Below are 18,350 nucleotides of genomic sequence, written 5' to 3'. Positions count from 1 at the left end.
TTGGGCCAGGCACAGTGGCTCATACCTGTAATCCCAGCACTTTGGGAGGCCAAGGCAGGCAGATCACTTGAGGTCAAGAATTCAAGACCAGCCTGGCCAACATGGTGAAACCCCATCTCTACTAAAAATAGAAAAATTAGCTGAGTGTAGTGGTGGGTGTCTGTAATCCCTGCTACTCAGGAGGCTGAGGCAGGAGAATCGCTTGATCCCAGGAGATGGAAGTTGCAGTGAGCCAAGATTGCGCCACTACACTCCAGCCTGAGTTACAGAACAACACTCCATCTCAAAATAAAATAAAATAAAATAAAATAAAATAAAATAAAATAAAATAAAAATAATAGTTAAGTCAACTTTTAACCATGATGCTCTTTTTAAAAAAAAAAAAATGTATTTAATTCTCTTATTACTTGGCTTTAGCCATGCCACATTGCCCATATTTCTGACTTTTGAACTTTACTAACATAACCTCCCAGGCAAAACCAATAAGTTTTTTTGTTTTTGTTCTTTGTTTTGTTTTGTTTTGTTTTTTGAGACAGAGTCTCCCTCTGTCACCCAGGCTGGAGTGCAGTGGCCAAACTCAGCTCACTGCAATCTCCACCTCCTGAAACCAATAAGCTTTAACTAAGGTTATTAACCTAACCACAAGTGTACAAGGTATTTTCAAAAAGGTGGCAAGCAGTTTTTACAAAATCTAGAATCTTCAAATGTAGCTCAGAGAAAGGAAAATCCAAAATGCTTCTTGGAGGGGAAGAGAACCAACAAATGCTCACACAGATATCAAATCACAAAGGACTCATTTCCTAAGCCAGAAATTGAAGCCTGAACTCGGGCTGCCACTGTGAGACAGCAAAGCCCCGCTACTGAGCTACAGCACTGAGCAGGCTCCATTGGAGTCTCCCAGAAGAAGCCTCCAGCAGCCAATTTTGAGCTTGCAAAGGTTTTCAACTGCTCAAGATCATTTTTAGGGTTAACTGTAACAAAAATTTCAAAATTTCTGTATGCTGGATGGTAGAAACCAAGAAAATATACTGCTACATGGCTACAAGGTCAAGCTCCCAAGAACATAAAACAAGAGGGAAACTTTATCCGTTATTTTGTTGTTATTTGTTTCAGAGACTTCTTTTTCGTTTCTTTTTGTTTGTTTGTTTGTTTGAGACGGAATCTCTCCTTTCTCCCGGGCTGGAGTGCAGTGGCACGATCCGGCTCACTGCATCCTCTGCCTCCGGAGTTCAAGCAATTCTCCCTGCCTCAGCCTCCTGAGTAGCTGAAACTACAGGCACCCACCACCACTCTGGCTAATTTTTATATTTTTAGTGGAGACGAGGTTTCACCATGTTGGCCAGACTAGTCTTGAACTCCTGACCTCAGGTGATCCACCTGCCTAGGCCTCCCAAAGTGCTGGGATTACAGGTGTGAACCTCCATGCCCGGTCTGTTTCAGGGACTTCTGACCAGAAGTTTCAACATGTGATCTCTGGACAACATGGTAACCCATAGTAACAGAAAAGATAAGAAAGAGACAGAGAAAGAGAGAGAGAGAAAAGCAATGCCTATGGTGGAGCAGGAAAGGTGAGGAGCTCAGGAAAGTCAGAGAAAGACCCATGCATTGCAGTGAATCAAAAGTTTAGGTGATCGCTTGTTGGTTGTGAAAGAATCTTTTTCGGCAGTTCCATCTGCTCTCAAGTTTCCCACTTTAGGGAGGAAAAAGCTCCCCATGTTCCACAATCCTGTACTCGCCTAATTCTGTCAGCCACAGCCATTAGCAAAAAGTGCAAGGTAGATTCATCCAAAGACAAGGCCAGGTGCAGTGGCTCATGCCTGTAATCCCAGCACTTTGGGAGGCTGAGGTGGGTGGATCAGCTGAGGTCAGGAGTTTGAGATCAGCCTGGCCAACATTAAATCCCGTCTCTACTAAAAATACAACAATTATCTGGGTGCGGTGGTGGGCGCCTACAATCCCAGCTGCTCAGGAGGCTGAGGCAGGAGAATCGCTTGAACCTGGGAGGCAGAGGTTGCAGTGAGCCAAGATCTCACCATTGCACTCCAGCCTGGGTGACAGGAGTGAGACTCTGTCTCAAAACAAAGAACAAACAAACAAACATAAAACAAAAAAACCCACAAAGGCAACAGTGGTTAACATTCTATAATGCCAGATCTAATCTTAGCTGAGAGGGACTTTACTGAGAGGGGCCTCTAACCCCCTAAATCTTAGGAAAGACTCTAACCTTTCGAAGTTGTGCCTCAAACACAAGTTTTGTCAAGTGTTCTTGCCTTTTATTAAAAGGGACTTTTTATCTTATCTGTCTTAGGAGAAACTCTAACTCCACCCAATCTCATTCTTTACCCGGGTACGCCACCACTTACAAAGTTAGCCAATTAGTGATTCTGTCTGTTTCCTTTGGGTTGGGGGTTTCCTTAGTATCATCGCTTTCTGATTCACTGAAAAGAAGCTTCCAGAAATTGTCCCAATCCAGAACCAAAGAGTGGGTTCTTGGATCTCATACAAGAAATAATTTAGAGCCGGGGTGGTGGCTTCTGCCTGTAACTCCAGCAATTTGGGAGGCAGAGGCAGGAGAATCACTTGAGGTCAGGAGTTCGAGACCAGTCTGGCCAACATGGTGAAACCCCATCTTTACTAAAAATACAAAAATTAGCCGGGCATAGTGGTGCGTGCCTGTAATCCCAGCTAATCCAGAGGTTGAGGCAGGAGAATCTCTTGAACCCAGGAGGCAGAGGTTACAGTGAGCCAAGAGGGCGCCACCACACTGCAGCCTGGGTGACAGAGTGGGACTCTGTCTAAAAGAAAAAAAAAAAAAAGAAAAGAAAGAATTTTGGGTAAGTCTGCAGTGCAAAGCAAAAACAAATTTATTAGGAAAGTAAAGGAATAAAAGAATAGCTACTCCGTAGGCAAAGCAGCAGTGTGGGCCGCTCAACTAAAGATACTTACAATTATTTCTTGATTATTTGCTAACCAAGGGGTGGATTATTAATGAGTTTTACGAGAAAGGGGTGGGCAATTCCCAAAATTGAGTGTTTCTCTTCTTTTTAGACCACGTAAGGTAACTTTCTGATGTTGCCATGGCATTCGTTAACTGTCTTGGCGCTGATGGGAATATCTTTCACATGCTTATACATTATAATTAGCGTGTAACGATCTGTGAGGACAATCAGAGGTCACTTTCATTCCCATCTTGGTTTTGGTGGATTTTTATGGCTTCTTTACTGCCAACTGCTTTATCAGCAAGGTCTTTGTGAACTGCCTCTTGTGCCAATCTGATATTTACCCTGTGACTTAGAATGCCTGACCTCATGGAATAGGAGTCCCGTAGGTCTCAGCCCCATTTTACCCAGCACCTGTTCCAGATGCAGTTGCTCTGGTTCAAATGCCTCTGACATGGCCACAGAGTGCTGGAATGTGGCTGGTCTGAACTGCAATGTGCTGGAAAGGTAAAATACAAGGGTATATTCAAAGATTTAGCTTCAAAAATGTATATGTTTTATTAACCATTATATATTAATCACATATTAAAATAATAATATTTTGGATATATTGGACTGATTAAATTGTTACAATCAATTCTACCTGTTATTCCACCTGTTTCTTTTTTATTTTGAGACAGAGTCGCTCTGTCGCCAGACTGGAGTGCTGTGGTGCGATCTCAGCTCCCTGCATTCTCTGCCTCCCGGGATCAAACAATTCTCCTGTCTCAGCCTCCCTAGTAGCTGGGATTGCAAGTGCCTGTCACCACGTCCAGCTAATTTTTCTATTTTTGGTAGAGCTGGGGTTTTGCCATGTCAGCCAGGCTGGTCTCGAACCCCTGACCTCAGGTCTTTCACCACCTGGGCCTCTCAAGGCACTGAGATTACAGGTGTGAGCCACTGGGCCCGGCCCCACCTTTTTCTTTTTACTTTTTAACATTTGGCTACTAGAAAATTCAAAATTTACATGTAGCTCATATTTTACTGCAGAGGATTGCCTCCTTTGTGAAATCTCAGGCTGCCTGCATGTATTAGTTCATTTTCACACTGCTGTAAACAAATACCTCACACTGCGTAATTTTTTTTAAGTGGTTTAATTGAATCATAGTCCTTCATGACTGAAAAATCCTCAGGAAAATTACAGTCATGACCATGACAGAAGGTGAAGGGAAAGCAAGGCACATCTCACATGGTGGAAAGCGAGAGAGAACCGGGAAGCGGGGGAGGAGGGACATGCCACATTTTTAAACCATCAGGTATCTTGAGAGCTCCCTTACTATCACAAGAACAGCATGAGGATAATCCACCCCAGTGATCCAAGCACCTCCTACCCGGTCCCTGCCCTGACAGGTGGGAATTAAAATTTTTTTTCTTTGAGATGGAGTCTCGCTCTGTCGCCCAGGCTGGAGTGCAATGATACCATCTCAGCTCACTGCAACCTCCACCTCCTGGGTTCAAGCGATTCTCCTGCCACAGGCTACCGAGTAGCTGGGACTACAGGCGCTCGCCGCCACTCCTGGCTAATTTTTGTATTTTTAGTAGAGACAGGGTTTCACCATATTGGCTAGGCCGGTCTGGAACTCCGGAACTCGTGATCCGCCCGCTTCGGCCTCCGGAAGTGCTGGGATTACAGGCGTGAGCCACCGCGCACAGACAGGAATTACAATTTGAAATTAGATTTCGGTGGAGCCACAGAGTCAAACTATATCACTGCAAAGGATCCGCAGCAAGGAAGGTCATAAAATCCGAAATTTTAAAATAGTTGTCATTATATTATTTCAATATATGAATAACTATATTATATATCATTTATAAATGCATATGACGTTACACACAAGGTTAAATGCAAATATCCTCTGGTGTTGGCCTGGCTCAGATCAGGGAAGAAGCCCTGCCTGGAAAGAGTGCAGCTTAGGCTGTTATTTTTGCTTCATTCAGCCCAGTGTCTGATCAAATATTACGCCACTCAGGGCGTGACGGGTGGGGTCTGAAACCTTATCCAATCACGGACCGTATATTAGAAACTGTACAATCAGGCATGCAGCTGGAGAGAACAGGACACCTCCCTAATTTTACCGGTCCTTTTGTGTTTCTCTGTATCCAGAGCTCCAGTTCTCTTCGCTGCTCTGCGTCCTCGCTCCTAGAGGTCAAGCCTCTGTGGCCTTGTGTCCTGCAGGCATCCGCAGATTATGGCTAAAAGACCTGGACCCCCTGGAAGCCGAGAAATGGTGAGTGGTGGGTCTGTCATCGTGAGAGAGGAGTGGGGCCTGGTTGGAACCGGCTGAAAGTGGCTGTAGCGGGACCCAAACTTCCTCGCAGTCAGCTCCAGAGTCTGAGGACCCAAATCTTCCTTGGCCCAGTTCGGCTGTTAGTCTCCTCAAACCGTAAGATGCTGCCTGGGCCAGCGGCTGGGACCCTGGGAGTTCTTTCTCCTCTGCAGTGGCTTTGCGCTGGGCTGGAGTCCTCTCTGGGCAGCTCTGCATTCCCAGCGCCTCATCTCACCCAGATTGTACAGGGATGGGAAAGTCATCAGGGGAGAATCCAGACTCAGGGTGCAGGATTCATAATTGGTAAGAGCTGTAGTCCCTGGGGTCCCTAGTTCCTCATTTTTCCTTTTAGAAGTGTATGGGAGTCACTGTAAAAACATTAGAGAATTTAATCAAAGTGTGATTCAAGAATCATAGAGCGGGCTGGGCGCGGTGACTCACACCTGTAATCCCAGTACTTTGGGAGGTCGAGGCGGGCAGATCACGAGGTCAGGAGTTCGAGACCAGCCTGACCAACATGGTGAAACCACATCTCTACTAAAAATACAAAAATTAGCTGTGTGTGGTGGCACGCGCCTGTAGTCCCAGCTACTTGGTAGTCTGAGACAGGAGAATCGCTTAAACCTGGGAGGCAGTGGTTGCAGTGAGGCGAGATGACCTCACTGCACTCCAGCCTGCACATCACAGCAAGACTCCATCTCAAAAAAAAAAAAAAAAAAAAAAAGAGAATCATAGAGTGCCCAGCTATGGCTTCTGGGTTGTGATCCATGGGAGAGACTTGAAGAAAAGTCTGTTATAAGTTGCATGATGAAGCAAACCAAATTCAATAATTGGTTTGGTACAGTTATTTAGTTTTTTTATTTGTAAGATCCAGGTGAAAATTTATTGGTTATGTCATCAGAGATTCATTGGCAGATTGTGGTTACCTAGGCCCGACTATTTTCTTCAAGATAGTAATTTCCAATAAATGCTTTTTTTTTTGTTTGCTTTGGAGGGGGAGTCTCGCTCAGTCCTCTAGGCTGGAGTGCAGTGGTTCAATCTCACCTCTTTACAACCTCTGCCTCCCGGGTTCAAATGATTGTCCTGCCTCAGCCTCCTGAGTAGCTGGAATTACAGATGTGGGCCACCAGGCCCAACTAATTTTTGTATTTTTAGTAGAGACAGGATTTCACAATGTTGTCCAGGTTGGTCTCGAACTTTTGGCCTCAGATGATCTGCGATCTGCCTGCCTCAGCCTCCCAACGGGCTTGAGTTACAGATGTGAGTCACTGCGCCTAATCGAATTTTTTTTCTTTTACCTTTTATTTTAGGTTCAGGAGTATATGTGCAAGTTTGTTATATAGGTAAAATCATATCGTGAAGTTTTTGTGTACAGATTATTTTATCACTCAGGTACTAAGCATAGTACTGAACAGATTTGTTTTCTGATTTTCTTCATCCTCCGACCCTCCACCGTGAACTGAGCTTCAGTGTCTGTTGTTCTCTTATTTGTGTTCACATGTTCTCATTATTTTGCTCCCACTTACAAGTGAAAACATAAAGTTTTTGATTTTCTGCTCCTGCACTAGTTTTCTAAAAATAAGTCTCCAGCTCCATTGACGTTGCTGCAAAGGACATGATGCTGTTCTTTGTTATAGCTGCATCATATTTCTTGGTGTTTACATACCACATTTTCTTTATCCAGTCTACCATTGAAGACATACAGGTTTATTTCTGGTTTTTGCTATCGTGAATTGTTCTGTAATAAACATATGCATGCATGTGTCTTCATGGTAGAATAACTTACATTTATTGGGTATATTCCCAATTGTGGGACTGGGAATGGTAATTCTGTTTTCAGGTTTTTGAAAAAATGCCAAACTGTTTTTCTCAATGCTTAAATACATTTATACTCTCACAAGCAGCGTATAAGCATTCCATTTCTCCACAACCTCCCAAGCATCTGTTTGAGTTTTTTTTGTTTTGTTTTTATTTGAATTATTTGTTTTTTCTTCATTAGTCTAGTGTTTTATCTATCTTATTGTTTTTACACAGAATCAACTTCCGGTTTCATCAACCTTTTTTGAGGTGGAGTTTTGCTCTTTCACCCAGGCTGGAGTGTATGGCATGATCTCAGCTCACTGTAACCTCCACCTTCCATTTTCAAGCGATTCTCCTGGAATTACAGACATATGCCACCACGCCCAGCTAATTTTTGTATTTTTAGTAGAGACGGGATTTCACCATGTTGGCCAGGCTGATCTCAAACTCCTGACCTCTTGATTTGCCCGCCTTGGCCTCTGAAAGAGCTGGAATTCCAGGAGTGAGCCGCAGCGCACAGCACGTTGAACTTTTTATAGTTATTTAGTTCTCAACCTTCTTCATTTCAGTTTTGATTTTGGTTATGTCTTGACTTTTGCGATCCTTGAAGTTGGTTTGCTCTTTTGAAATTCTTTCAGTTGTAACATTAGATTTTTAAATTGAGATCTTTCTAACTTTTTATTGTGGATATTTAGTGATACACATTTTGTTCTTAACACTGCCTTAGCTGTAACCCTGAGATTCTGGTATGTTGTATTTAATCTCTAATTAGTTTCAAAAATTTTATTTCAGCCTTAATTTCATTATTTACAAAATATCCATTTGGAAGCTGATTATTCAATTTTTATGTAATTGTATCATTCCATATGCTTTTTGTATTGAATTATTAATCTATGTATTTTCTTTTTAAAATTAATGATAGAGAAACATAAGAAGAAATAAAACTGCTGTGCTCTTAATCTAAATGCTGAAAATTATTCAACACTTAGTACCAGCTCCTGGGGTGGTATGAAAATTAAATGGCAAAATGTATTATTCCCAGTAGAGTGTTCTGTGACATGCTCCTGAGCACATAGTACCTGCTTAATAAACATTTTATTAGTACATGTGTACATGTTTCCCAGGTGCAGACTTACTCAGACATTGCTGCCTTCTGTTTTCTCTGTAAACTTAAAAAACCCAACAAAAAATGTAGTATTTCAGGGTGGAGATTGGTTGTCTTTATTTGTACCAGAAGTATTTGTATTGTGACAAATGTGGCGGGTGTAAGGGACTCTTTGCTGTGCCTGCTTTCTCTCGCTAATGCTAATAATGTGTCTGGGAAAGTACAATCAGCATTTACAGGGGACTTGTTGAAAAAGCCCATTCCTGGACCCTTTTGGATCCTGCAGAATCACTTTGCATAAAGCAGGGCCGAGATTATCAAGTAACTTATACACTTGAGGGGTTCAAGATACATTCAGGAGAGTTTAGTTCAAACTTCGCATCTAAGGAAGGCTGCACTGCCTGCCCTGTTTCCGTTTGGTAGGAAGAGGTCAGTGCAGTTCATGCTCCCATTACTGTAAAGAAGATTGTTGGTGTCTGATAGAGGAGGGCAGGGAAAAAGAAACTTATATTTTAATAGTTATGGAGAAGCTCATTGTTCTCCCATTGCTCTTAAATCTTTTCAGTTATAAACAACAAAAATGGGTGAATGTTTTCTTCAAGTCTCGGTCTTTCTGCCCGTGGGTGTGTGTGGTGGTAGCAGGTAAATAGATTGTGCTTTAAAGGCATACTCTCAAGATGCAGTTTTGATATGTCCAGAGCATCTTATCTGAAAATACATTTCAGAGAAAGAGGAGGAAAAGAAAACAATCACTTTTTTTCTCAGGTGAGCGTGTCTCAGATAAAGAGCGGTGTCCCCTCTGCCTTTTGGAATGCCATCTGTTCGGAACTTGCAGATTTTTACTTCTCTGCTTGTGCTGTTGATCCCTAATGAGTTTGTTTCAACTAATTTTTGTGATTTGTATGATAGTCAAGGGGTTCTGAAAAAAAAATATTTTTTTCTATATTCCTTAGCGTTCTATACATTCTCTTCATCTTGGGTTCTTGTATGCCATGCAGAATTCTCACTACAAATTTATGACCTGCAATATTTAAAATGTTCCCATTGTAGCTGTTGAACATGAGAAGGTGTGGATACTCAAGATTTCTACTGGGAAACACAGTTGTCTTCGGATATTAGTGAAAAGTGAAACATGTCATGTTGAGGTTTCATCTGTGTGCTCTATTATTTCCATGCAGAACACGATTTAGAACATGTTCATTTAAACAGAATGGCATTTGTTACCCAGAAAGTTCTGAAAAAACTATTAGGAGATTCTTGCTCTCCAGGGTGCTAAACAAAGACTACTTAAAATTACTATTAAAAATTACACGACAGGGAAGTTTTCTGCACCTTCAACTTTGCATAAAACTGATGTTTCTTTATAATTAAATTTAGGCCAGGCATGGTGGCTCAGGCTTGTAATCTCAGCACTTTGGGAGGCCGAGGCAGGCAGATCACATGAGGTCAGGAGTTCGAGGCCAGCCTGGCCTACCTGATGAAACCCTGTCTCCTCTAAAAAAATACAACAATTAGCCAAGCATGGTGCCATGTGCCTATAATCCCAGCTACTCAGGAGGTTGAGGCAGGAGGATTGCTTGAACTCAGGAGGTGAATGTTGCAGTGACCTGAGATTGCATCACTGCACTCTAGGCTGGGTGACAGAGCAAGACTCTATCTCAGAAAAAAATATATAAATATATATATATATATATTTAAATATATATGTATATATTTAAATACATATATATTTAAATTTAGTTACAATTTACTTTTCTGAGAGGTGAGAAATATCACAGCAGTAATGTTGTGTCCTGTGTGCATCAGCACATAGTAAAAATGTGTCCTAATAAAGTTGATAACAATTTTATTCACTTGCTTCAAGAGCTCTATGACTTTTTATTCCACTGTTGAGTTAATTATTACTCTCTTAATTATTAAGTACACTTAGGAAATTTACTGGCTGAAGTGCATAAACCATCACATTTAATCTGGAAGCTGTCCTTTCTTTTTAGATGACTTTTGCATATATTTGTCTTTTTAAAATGAAGGCTCTTATCTTTATTTACAGGTAAGAGAAACTGGGGAAAACCCAGACTCTGCCTCTTAGAAACATTGGTGAATTTGCTAAAAATTCAGAAATTCAGACTTTATCCCAAACCTCCTGAAATAAAATCTCACAAAATATTTAGTTTATTGCACATATTAAGACTTAAGAGGTACCTTCCAACTCATAATGACTGTTTTATCTGAGAAATATGCACAACTTATTCTGTATGATGTAAATATAGCACTGAAAAAATAGACATGTCCGGCTGGGCGAGGTGGCTCACATCTGCCATCCCAGCACTTTGGGAGGCCGAGGTGAGTGGATCACGTGAGGTCAGGAGTTCAAGACTTGCCTGGCCAACATGGAGAAACCCTGTCTCTACTAAATGTACAAAAATTAGCCAGGCATGATGCCCTGTGCCTGTACTCCCAGCTATTCAGGAGACTGAGGCAGGAGAATCTATTGAACCCAAGAGGCAGAGGTTGCACTGAGCCAAGATCATGCCACTGCACTCCCACCTGGGCAACAGAGTGAGACTCGGTCAAAAAAAGAGGAAGACAAGAAAAAAGAAGGACATGTCCATGTTGATGCCCTTAATTTTATAATTACAGAAAAGTATCAAAGCTACTATGGTATTGTGGATCTTATGCTCTCCTCTCTTCTCAGAGTTAGAGCATACTTCCATGTTAAAAATTCTCTTATTGAACAATTTTAGTCACTCTTATAAGTGAGAACCACTTCTTTTTACTCTCTTTTTTAACTTGAGTCAAATAAAAATCTCTGCTTACGGCCATATGGTAAGTGTGTGTTCATGAGTGGTTTTTTTTGTTTTTGTTTTTGTTTTTTTCAGGGACTGTTGACATACAGAGATATAGCTATAGAATTCTCTCTGGCGGAATGGCAATGCCTGGATCATGCTCAGCGGAATTTATATAGAGATGTGATGTTAGAGAACTACAGAAACCTGGTCTCCCTGGGTAACGAAAACTTCAATACACAATTCCTAATATATTGCCTTTCTCTCTTTTCTAAGATGATTTTGGCAATTTCTGCTTTGCATGAATGAATTTTAGCTCTCCGATTTTAAGAAAATCTTGGGGATTCATTGGTGTAGAACAAATTCTTCACGATGTTTTATCTTGACCTGAACTTTTCCCTTTCCTGAGCTTATGTATCTTTTGCTCTAGGTTAGTGGCAATTCCAAAAACGTCATGACGTAAAATAGCGCTGCCCATGCCTTAGAATTTAGTTGCCACCAACATTTTTTGATTCAGTAGTACTGAGTAGTGAAATTAAGGACTTACAAATTTAAAATATTTTCTAAACGTTTAGAAAGTTCTGTTATGAGCCAATATTAATTTTCTAGAATTTTCTATTATATCCTCTTTACTGAGCATAATACTAGTTTGGTAATTAAAGAATTCAGCAAGATTTATATGACCAGGCTCACACCTGTAATCCCAGCACTTTGGGAGGCCGAGGCGGGCAGATCACGAGGTCAGGAGTTCGAGACTAGGCTGGCCAATATGGTGAAACTCTGTCTCTACTAAAAATACAAAAATTAGCTGGACATGGTGATGCGTGCCTGTAGTCCCAGCTACTCAGGAGGCTGAGGGAGAAGAATTGTTTGCACCTGGGAAGTGGAGGTTGCAGTGAGCTGAGATCGTGCCACTGCATGCCAACCTGAGTGACAGAGTGAGACTCCATTTCAAAAAATAAATAAATAAATAAGATTTATGTTACTTTTTTTTCCTTAATAAAACAGGTATTACTGTCCCTAAGCTAGACTTGATCACCTGTCTGGAGCAAAATAAAGAGCCCCAGAATATGAAGAGAAGTGAGATGGTAGCCAAACACCCAGGTAGGTGAGAGCAAATGAAGAAGATGACACGGATGAGCTGTCCACAAGTCAAGGAGGTAGCCAGTCTTTAAAATGTGATCTGCAGAGCTGTGCTTTGATGGAAAGAGTTTCTGAGAATCTCCAGTCTTTTTTCTTTTTTTTTTTTGCTCACATTGGGACACCTTCTGCCCCATACTGTTAAATTCTCTACGGATTCTACTTTCACTTCAATAATCTTTCTTCAAGTTCACAGTGTGAGCCAAAGTTTTCTTTATGGCTTATCAGGGACTGCACAAACTGACTACTTTGCCATTGCTTTTGGGGACACACTAATATCTGCATATTTTTGAGAAACTCTATGTTAAACCATTAAAAAAAATTTTTTTGCATCATGTCTAAAATGCATGAGAATAGTAATTTCTGTTTCATTGGTGGTTGTCCATTTTTCTGTACATGCCATTCTGTTTTTATTACTATAGCCTTGAAATATACTTTAAAATTTTTTACAAATTTTTTATTTTTTAATTTTTATATATTTATTTATTTATTTAGAGGGTGGGTTATGATACTTGCTGTAGGGCGATATGCAAGCAGAGTACCTCATGTCTTCATTTTACTGTGTTGCATATTTTAGATATAGATTCATAAATGATATTGCTGTATTATATAATAATTTCATTTTTAATTATTTGAAGAACATTCGTGATATTTTTTATGATGGCTGCATCTTTTTTCTCATCAACAACTTACATAGGTTTCAATTTCTTTACATCATCAACATGGTGTTTTTAAAAAAATTATAGTGGCCATCCTAATTGATGTAAGGTAATTTTGTTTTGTATTGTGGTTTTATTTTGCATTTTTCTATAAATTATTAGTTTTGTGCAACCTTTCAAATACTTCTTCCCATTTGTATATCTTTTTATTAAAATTTAGCTTAATCATTTGTCCATTTCTTTTCTTTTCTTTTCTTTTTTTTTTTTTTTTTTTGAGACAGAGTTTTGCTCTTGTTGCCTAAGCTGGAGTGCAATGGGGTGATTTTGGCTCACAGCAACCTCTGCCTCCCAGATTCAAATGATTCTCCTGCCTCAGTCTCCTGAGCAGCTGAGATCAGGGATATGCCACCATGCCCAGCTAATTTTGTATTTTTAGTAGAGGTGGGTTTCGCCGTGTTGGTCAGACTGGTCTAGAATTACTGACCTCAGGTGATCTGCCCACCTCAGCCTCCCAAAGTTCTGGGATTACATGAGTGAGCCACCGTACCCGGTTCATTTGTGCATTTCTAAATCAGGTGATTCAATTATTGTTGTCTACTTCTAGGAGTTGTTTATGTATTTTCAATATTAAGCCTTATCACATGTGATTTTCAAATATTGTCATCTATTTCTTGGATGACACTGTCACTCTATTAAATGTTTTATTTGATCGCAGAAATTTTGAAGTTTAGCCCAGTTAAATTTTTCTGTTCTTCTCTTTGTTGCTCAGGCATTTGATGGCGTATCTAAGAAAATGGTGCCAAGACCAATGTCATGTCTTTCCACTATATTTTTTTCTAAGAGTTTCATTAGTTTTATTTTAGTCTAAGTATTTTGTTTAAAATACTTTTTGTACATGGTGCAATTGAAGCATCCAACTTCATTTTTTCAATGTAGATATCTGGAACATCACACACCAGGGCCTATTGTGGGGAGGGGGAAGGGAGGAGGGATAGCATTTGGAGATATACCTAATGTAAATGAGGAGTTAATGGGTGCAGCACACCAACATGGCACATGTATACATATGTAACAAACCTGCACGTTGTGGACATGTACCCTAGAACTTAAGTATAGTAATAAAAAAAAAAGAAAGAAAGTGAGGTCTTAATGTTTATAATTTTATGTTGTTATTTTATTTCTTGCTACATTTTTATCAATATTTACTTTATGTATTTTGAGGCCCTGATGTTATAGATGCATATACATATAGATAGACATAATAGTTATAGATTCCTAGTAAATGGATTTAGATAATATCAGACTTTGTCTCATGCTAGTAATGGACTCATTTTCTTTTGTGTGTCCATAAAGAGTTTTTCTTTGTGCTACATTGGAGATTTTATAAAACCTCTTAATGTTACAATAGTATATTTTAAACTGGTAAAAAAAAGACTTCAGTTGATTAGAAAAATTTGTCCTCATTATATCTACCCTATACTTCTTATTGATGTTGATAATTATGTCTTTTTTATGTTTTATGATTATTTTTATGCTTACATCTTTCAAATTTTAAAGAATAACTAAAAATGTTTTCTGTACCATCACAATAATACCACAGAAGTTTATTTTTTGTGTATGCATATGTTTTTCAGAAAGTTATGTATTTTCATATTTTTTGTTCCCATTATATTATTTTAAGTGGAAAGACCTCTTTTCAGCATTTTATTTAGGGCACATGCAGTGCTTATATGCTTTTCCGGCATTTGTTTATTCTGGAAGATCTTTATTTTTTATTTATTTTGTAGTATATTTTTGCTGGTTATATTTTCACCATGAATATTTTTTTCAGCACTTTGACCATTTTACACAGTTCTTTTCTAACCGGCAAGGTTTCTGTTGACAAATTCACTGGTTGTCTTGGAGAACTAGGCTTATAAATAATACCTCACTTTTATCTTGCAGCTCCCAAGATTATCTTCTGGTTTGTGACTTTTGAACTTTGCTTAAATATGTGTTATGGATCTTTTTGTGTATATCCTACTTTGTTTGTTTAACTTCTTCATTTTTTACATTACTTTTTTCTTACTTTTAAATTATTTCATTTTCTTTTCTACCTCCACAAATGTTTATTTTTATTATTCCAAGCCTTTTGTTGACATTCTCATTTATCTGATATCTGGTTTTCCATTTTTTCTCATTGAGCAAAATGTGGATTTTCTTAAATTTTAAAAATTAAAATATACATCTTTATTTTTATAGTTGCTGTTTGAAAATTTTGATTTTTTTATTGGACCATGTTGCCCAAATATTTTGTATACATTGTAATCTTTGGTTGAGATTTAGACATTAACATAAAACTACATTTCACAGTCTTTTATAATGCAGCTCTTTCTTGGCATAGCCTGAAGCCAATTGTCTTGAGTAGAGATTCTGGGAGTCTCCCAAACATGTTCTCAGGATGTTGTCTTGTCTGCAATTTTGTATTTATTTTTCAGTTAAAAGACTTCTTCATATTTCTCCTTACTGGTCAGTAACTACTTTCTACACCTATTTTCTGTCCATGGTAGCGCAGTCTTTCTGCTGTTGTAACACTTTTGATCTCAGAAGACTTAAAGCTGTCATTAAAGGCACGATGTTCTTCTATCAGGGATGAGGAAGGGCTGTGTTGGGTAAATGTAGCTGACTTTTCTTTTCACTCTATATGGTTCTTGACATTGTGCTCACATGGTGCACACACTTACTTTATTTATAAATTTCCAACAAAGGTATTTTGATCACTATGATTTTGTTACATTTATATGTCTGTGAAGTAATTATGACCTGTGGTATTTTGATATACTCTTTTGCTAATGTACCTTGAATACTTTTATATATTTGATTTGTGCAGTGTATTTATCTGAGTCTAGTAAGTGAAGTAACTTGTGATTTTTATGTTTTTCAGTTATGTGTTCTCATTTCAACCAAGACCTTCAGCCTGAGCAGGGCATAAAAGATTCACTCCAGAAAGTAGTATCAAGAACATATGGAAAATGTGGACATGAGAATTTACAATTAAAAAAATGTTGTCAAAAAGGGGATGAGTGTGAGGTGCACAAAGGAGGTTATAATGAAGTTAACCAACATTTGTCAAATACCCAAAGCAAAATATTTCAGACTCATAAATGTGTCAAAGTCTTGGATAAATTTTCAAATTCCAATAGACTTAATACAAGGTATACTAGAAAGAAATATTTGAAATGTGAAAAATATGGCAAATCATTTTGCATGCTCTCACACCTAAACCAACATCAGATAATTCATACTACGGAGAAGTCCCACAAATGTGAAGAATGTGACAAATCCTTTAACCACTCCTCAAACCGTACTACACATAAAAGAATTCATACTGGAGAGAAACCCTACAGATGTGAGGAATGTGGCAAGGCCTTTAGCTGGTCCTCAAACCTTACTAGACATAAGAGAATTCATACCGGAGAGAAACCCTACACATGTGAAGAATGTGGCCAAGCCTTTAGGCGCTCCTCAACACTTACTAACCACAAGAGAATTCATACTGGAGAGAGACCCTACACATGTGAAGAATGTGGCAAAGCCTTTAGTGTATCCGCAGCCCTCACTTACCACAAAAGAGTTCATACTGGAGAGAAACCCTACACATGTGAAGAATGTGGCAAAGCCTTTAACTGCTCTTCGACCCTTAAGACACATAAGATAATTCATACTGGAGAGAAACCCTACACATGTGAAGAATGTGGCAAAGCCTTTAGCTGCTCCTCAACCATTAAGGCACATAAGAGAATTCATACTGGAGAGAAACCATACAAATGTGAAGAATGTGACAAAGCTTTTAAGTGGCATTCAAGTCTTGCTAAACATAAGATAATTCATACTGGAGAGAAACTCTACAAATGTGAATAATATGGCAAAGTCCATCCCTCAGGCCTTATAATACATAAAATAATTTATACTAAAAAAAAAACACTACAAGTGTAGGGAATGTGGCCAAGCCTTTATCTAGGTCCAAACCTTAATTGTACATAAGGGAATTCAAATTGTGAAAAATCGTATAAATGTATAAAAATGTAACAAAGCCTTTAACCAACTCTCAAACCATAATGAATCTAAGATAATTTATTTAAAAACAGATGGAGTCTCACTCTGTCACCCAGGCTGGAGTGTAGTGGCATGATCTCAGTTCACTGCAACCTCCACCTCCTAGGTCCAAGTGATTCTTCTGCCTCAGCCTGCCAAGTAGCAGTGACTACAGGCACTTGCCACTATGCCTGGCTAATTTCTGTATTTTTAGTAGAGATAGGGTTTCACCATGTTGGCCAGGCTGGTCTTGAACTCCTGACCTCGCGTGATCCACTCACCTTGGCATCCCAAAGTGCTGGGGTTATAGCCGGGGATCACCACACCTGGCCTGCCAGTGGTTTAAACTGCAAATAAGTTGAAGAATTTTGTTCTCATAAATCAAATTTGTATTCTTTTTTACCCTATTTAGATTTTTTTTTTAAATGTGTGGGTAGATAGTATGCATACACATGCTGAGACCAGTTCAGTTGGGGAGACCCTAACCCAGTGGTACTAGAGGAATTAAAGACACAAACACAGAAATATAGGGGTGTGAAGTGGGAAATCACAGATCTTACAGCCTTCAGAGCTGAGAGCCTCGCATATTTATTAACAGCAAGCCAGTCATTAGCATTGTTTCTATAGATATTAAATTAACTAAAAGTATCCCTTATGGGAAATGAAGGGATCAGCCAAATTAAAGGAATAGGTTGGGCTAGTTAACTGCAGCAGGAGCATGTCCTTAAGGCACAGATTGCTCATGCTACTGTTTGTGGCTTAAGAATGTCTTTAAGCTGTTTTCTGCTCTGGGTGGGCCAGGTGTTCTTTGCCTTCATTCTGGTAAACCCACAACCTTCCAGCATGGGCTTTATGGCCATCATGAACATGTCACAGTGCTGCAGATATTTGATGGCCAGTTTTGGGGCCTGTTTATGGCCAGATTTTATGGGGCTTGTTCCCAACATACACACTTACAGCATATGTGAGACATTTTAATGCAGGCATACACTATTTAATTATCACAAAAGAGTAAATGAGGTATTCCTCACCTCAAGCATGTATTTATTGAACAATCCCATTATACAGTTTTAGTTATTTCAATATGTGCAATTGAATTATTATTAACCACAGGGTCATTTTATGATCATAAAAATTACATAAGTATAATTAATATCAATACATTTCTGAGTCTTTATTAAATTTTTTAAAAACTTGTTTTATATGCATTTTTGTACATGTGGCCTCTCTGCTAACAAACAAAAACAGACTTTTAGTTTTTATTTACATAGAGTTACACATACAAATATATTTCTCTAAAGATATATCAGCCAGGCACAGTGGCTCATGCTGTAATCTCAGCACTTTGGGAGGCTGAGTGGGGCAGATAATTTGAGGTCAGGAGTTCAAGACCAGCCTGATCAAAATGGTGAAACCACATCTTTACTAAAAATACAAAAAATTAGCTGGGTGTGCTGGTGTGTGCCTGTATTTCCAGCTACTAGGGAGGCTGAGGCAGGAGAATCACTTGATCCTGGGAGGCGGAGGTTGCAGTGAGCTGA

General features: G+C 39.2%; 1 protein-coding gene across 2 annotated transcripts; it reads left to right on the top strand.

The window, feature by feature from the left end:
- The first annotated feature begins 5,167 nt into the window (after positions 1–5,167).
- Positions 5,168–16,635, top strand: LOC105495945 (putative zinc finger protein 735). Of its 2 annotated transcripts, XM_071095241.1 has the most exons (5): positions 5,168–5,206; positions 11,030–11,156; positions 11,945–12,040; positions 15,659–16,423; positions 16,508–16,635. In XM_071095241.1, exons 1-5 carry the CDS (start codon positions 5,168–5,170, stop codon positions 16,633–16,635), a joined length of 1,155 nt encoding a protein of 384 aa, XP_070951342.1. The 2 variants fall into 2 exon arrangements, with proteins under 2 accessions (XP_070951342.1, XP_024653101.2); XM_024797333.2 differs by having other exon boundaries at positions 15,659–16,635.
- The last annotated feature ends 1,715 nt before the right edge of the window (positions 16,636–18,350 follow it).

Source organism: Macaca nemestrina, chromosome 4, assembly GCF_043159975.1.
Source record: "Macaca nemestrina isolate mMacNem1 chromosome 4, mMacNem.hap1, whole genome shotgun sequence".
Taxonomy (NCBI): Eukaryota; Metazoa; Chordata; class Mammalia; order Primates; family Cercopithecidae; genus Macaca; species Macaca nemestrina.
The sequence above is the reverse complement of the archived record's forward strand: the minus strand, read 5'-3'. Positions and strand labels throughout refer to the sequence as shown.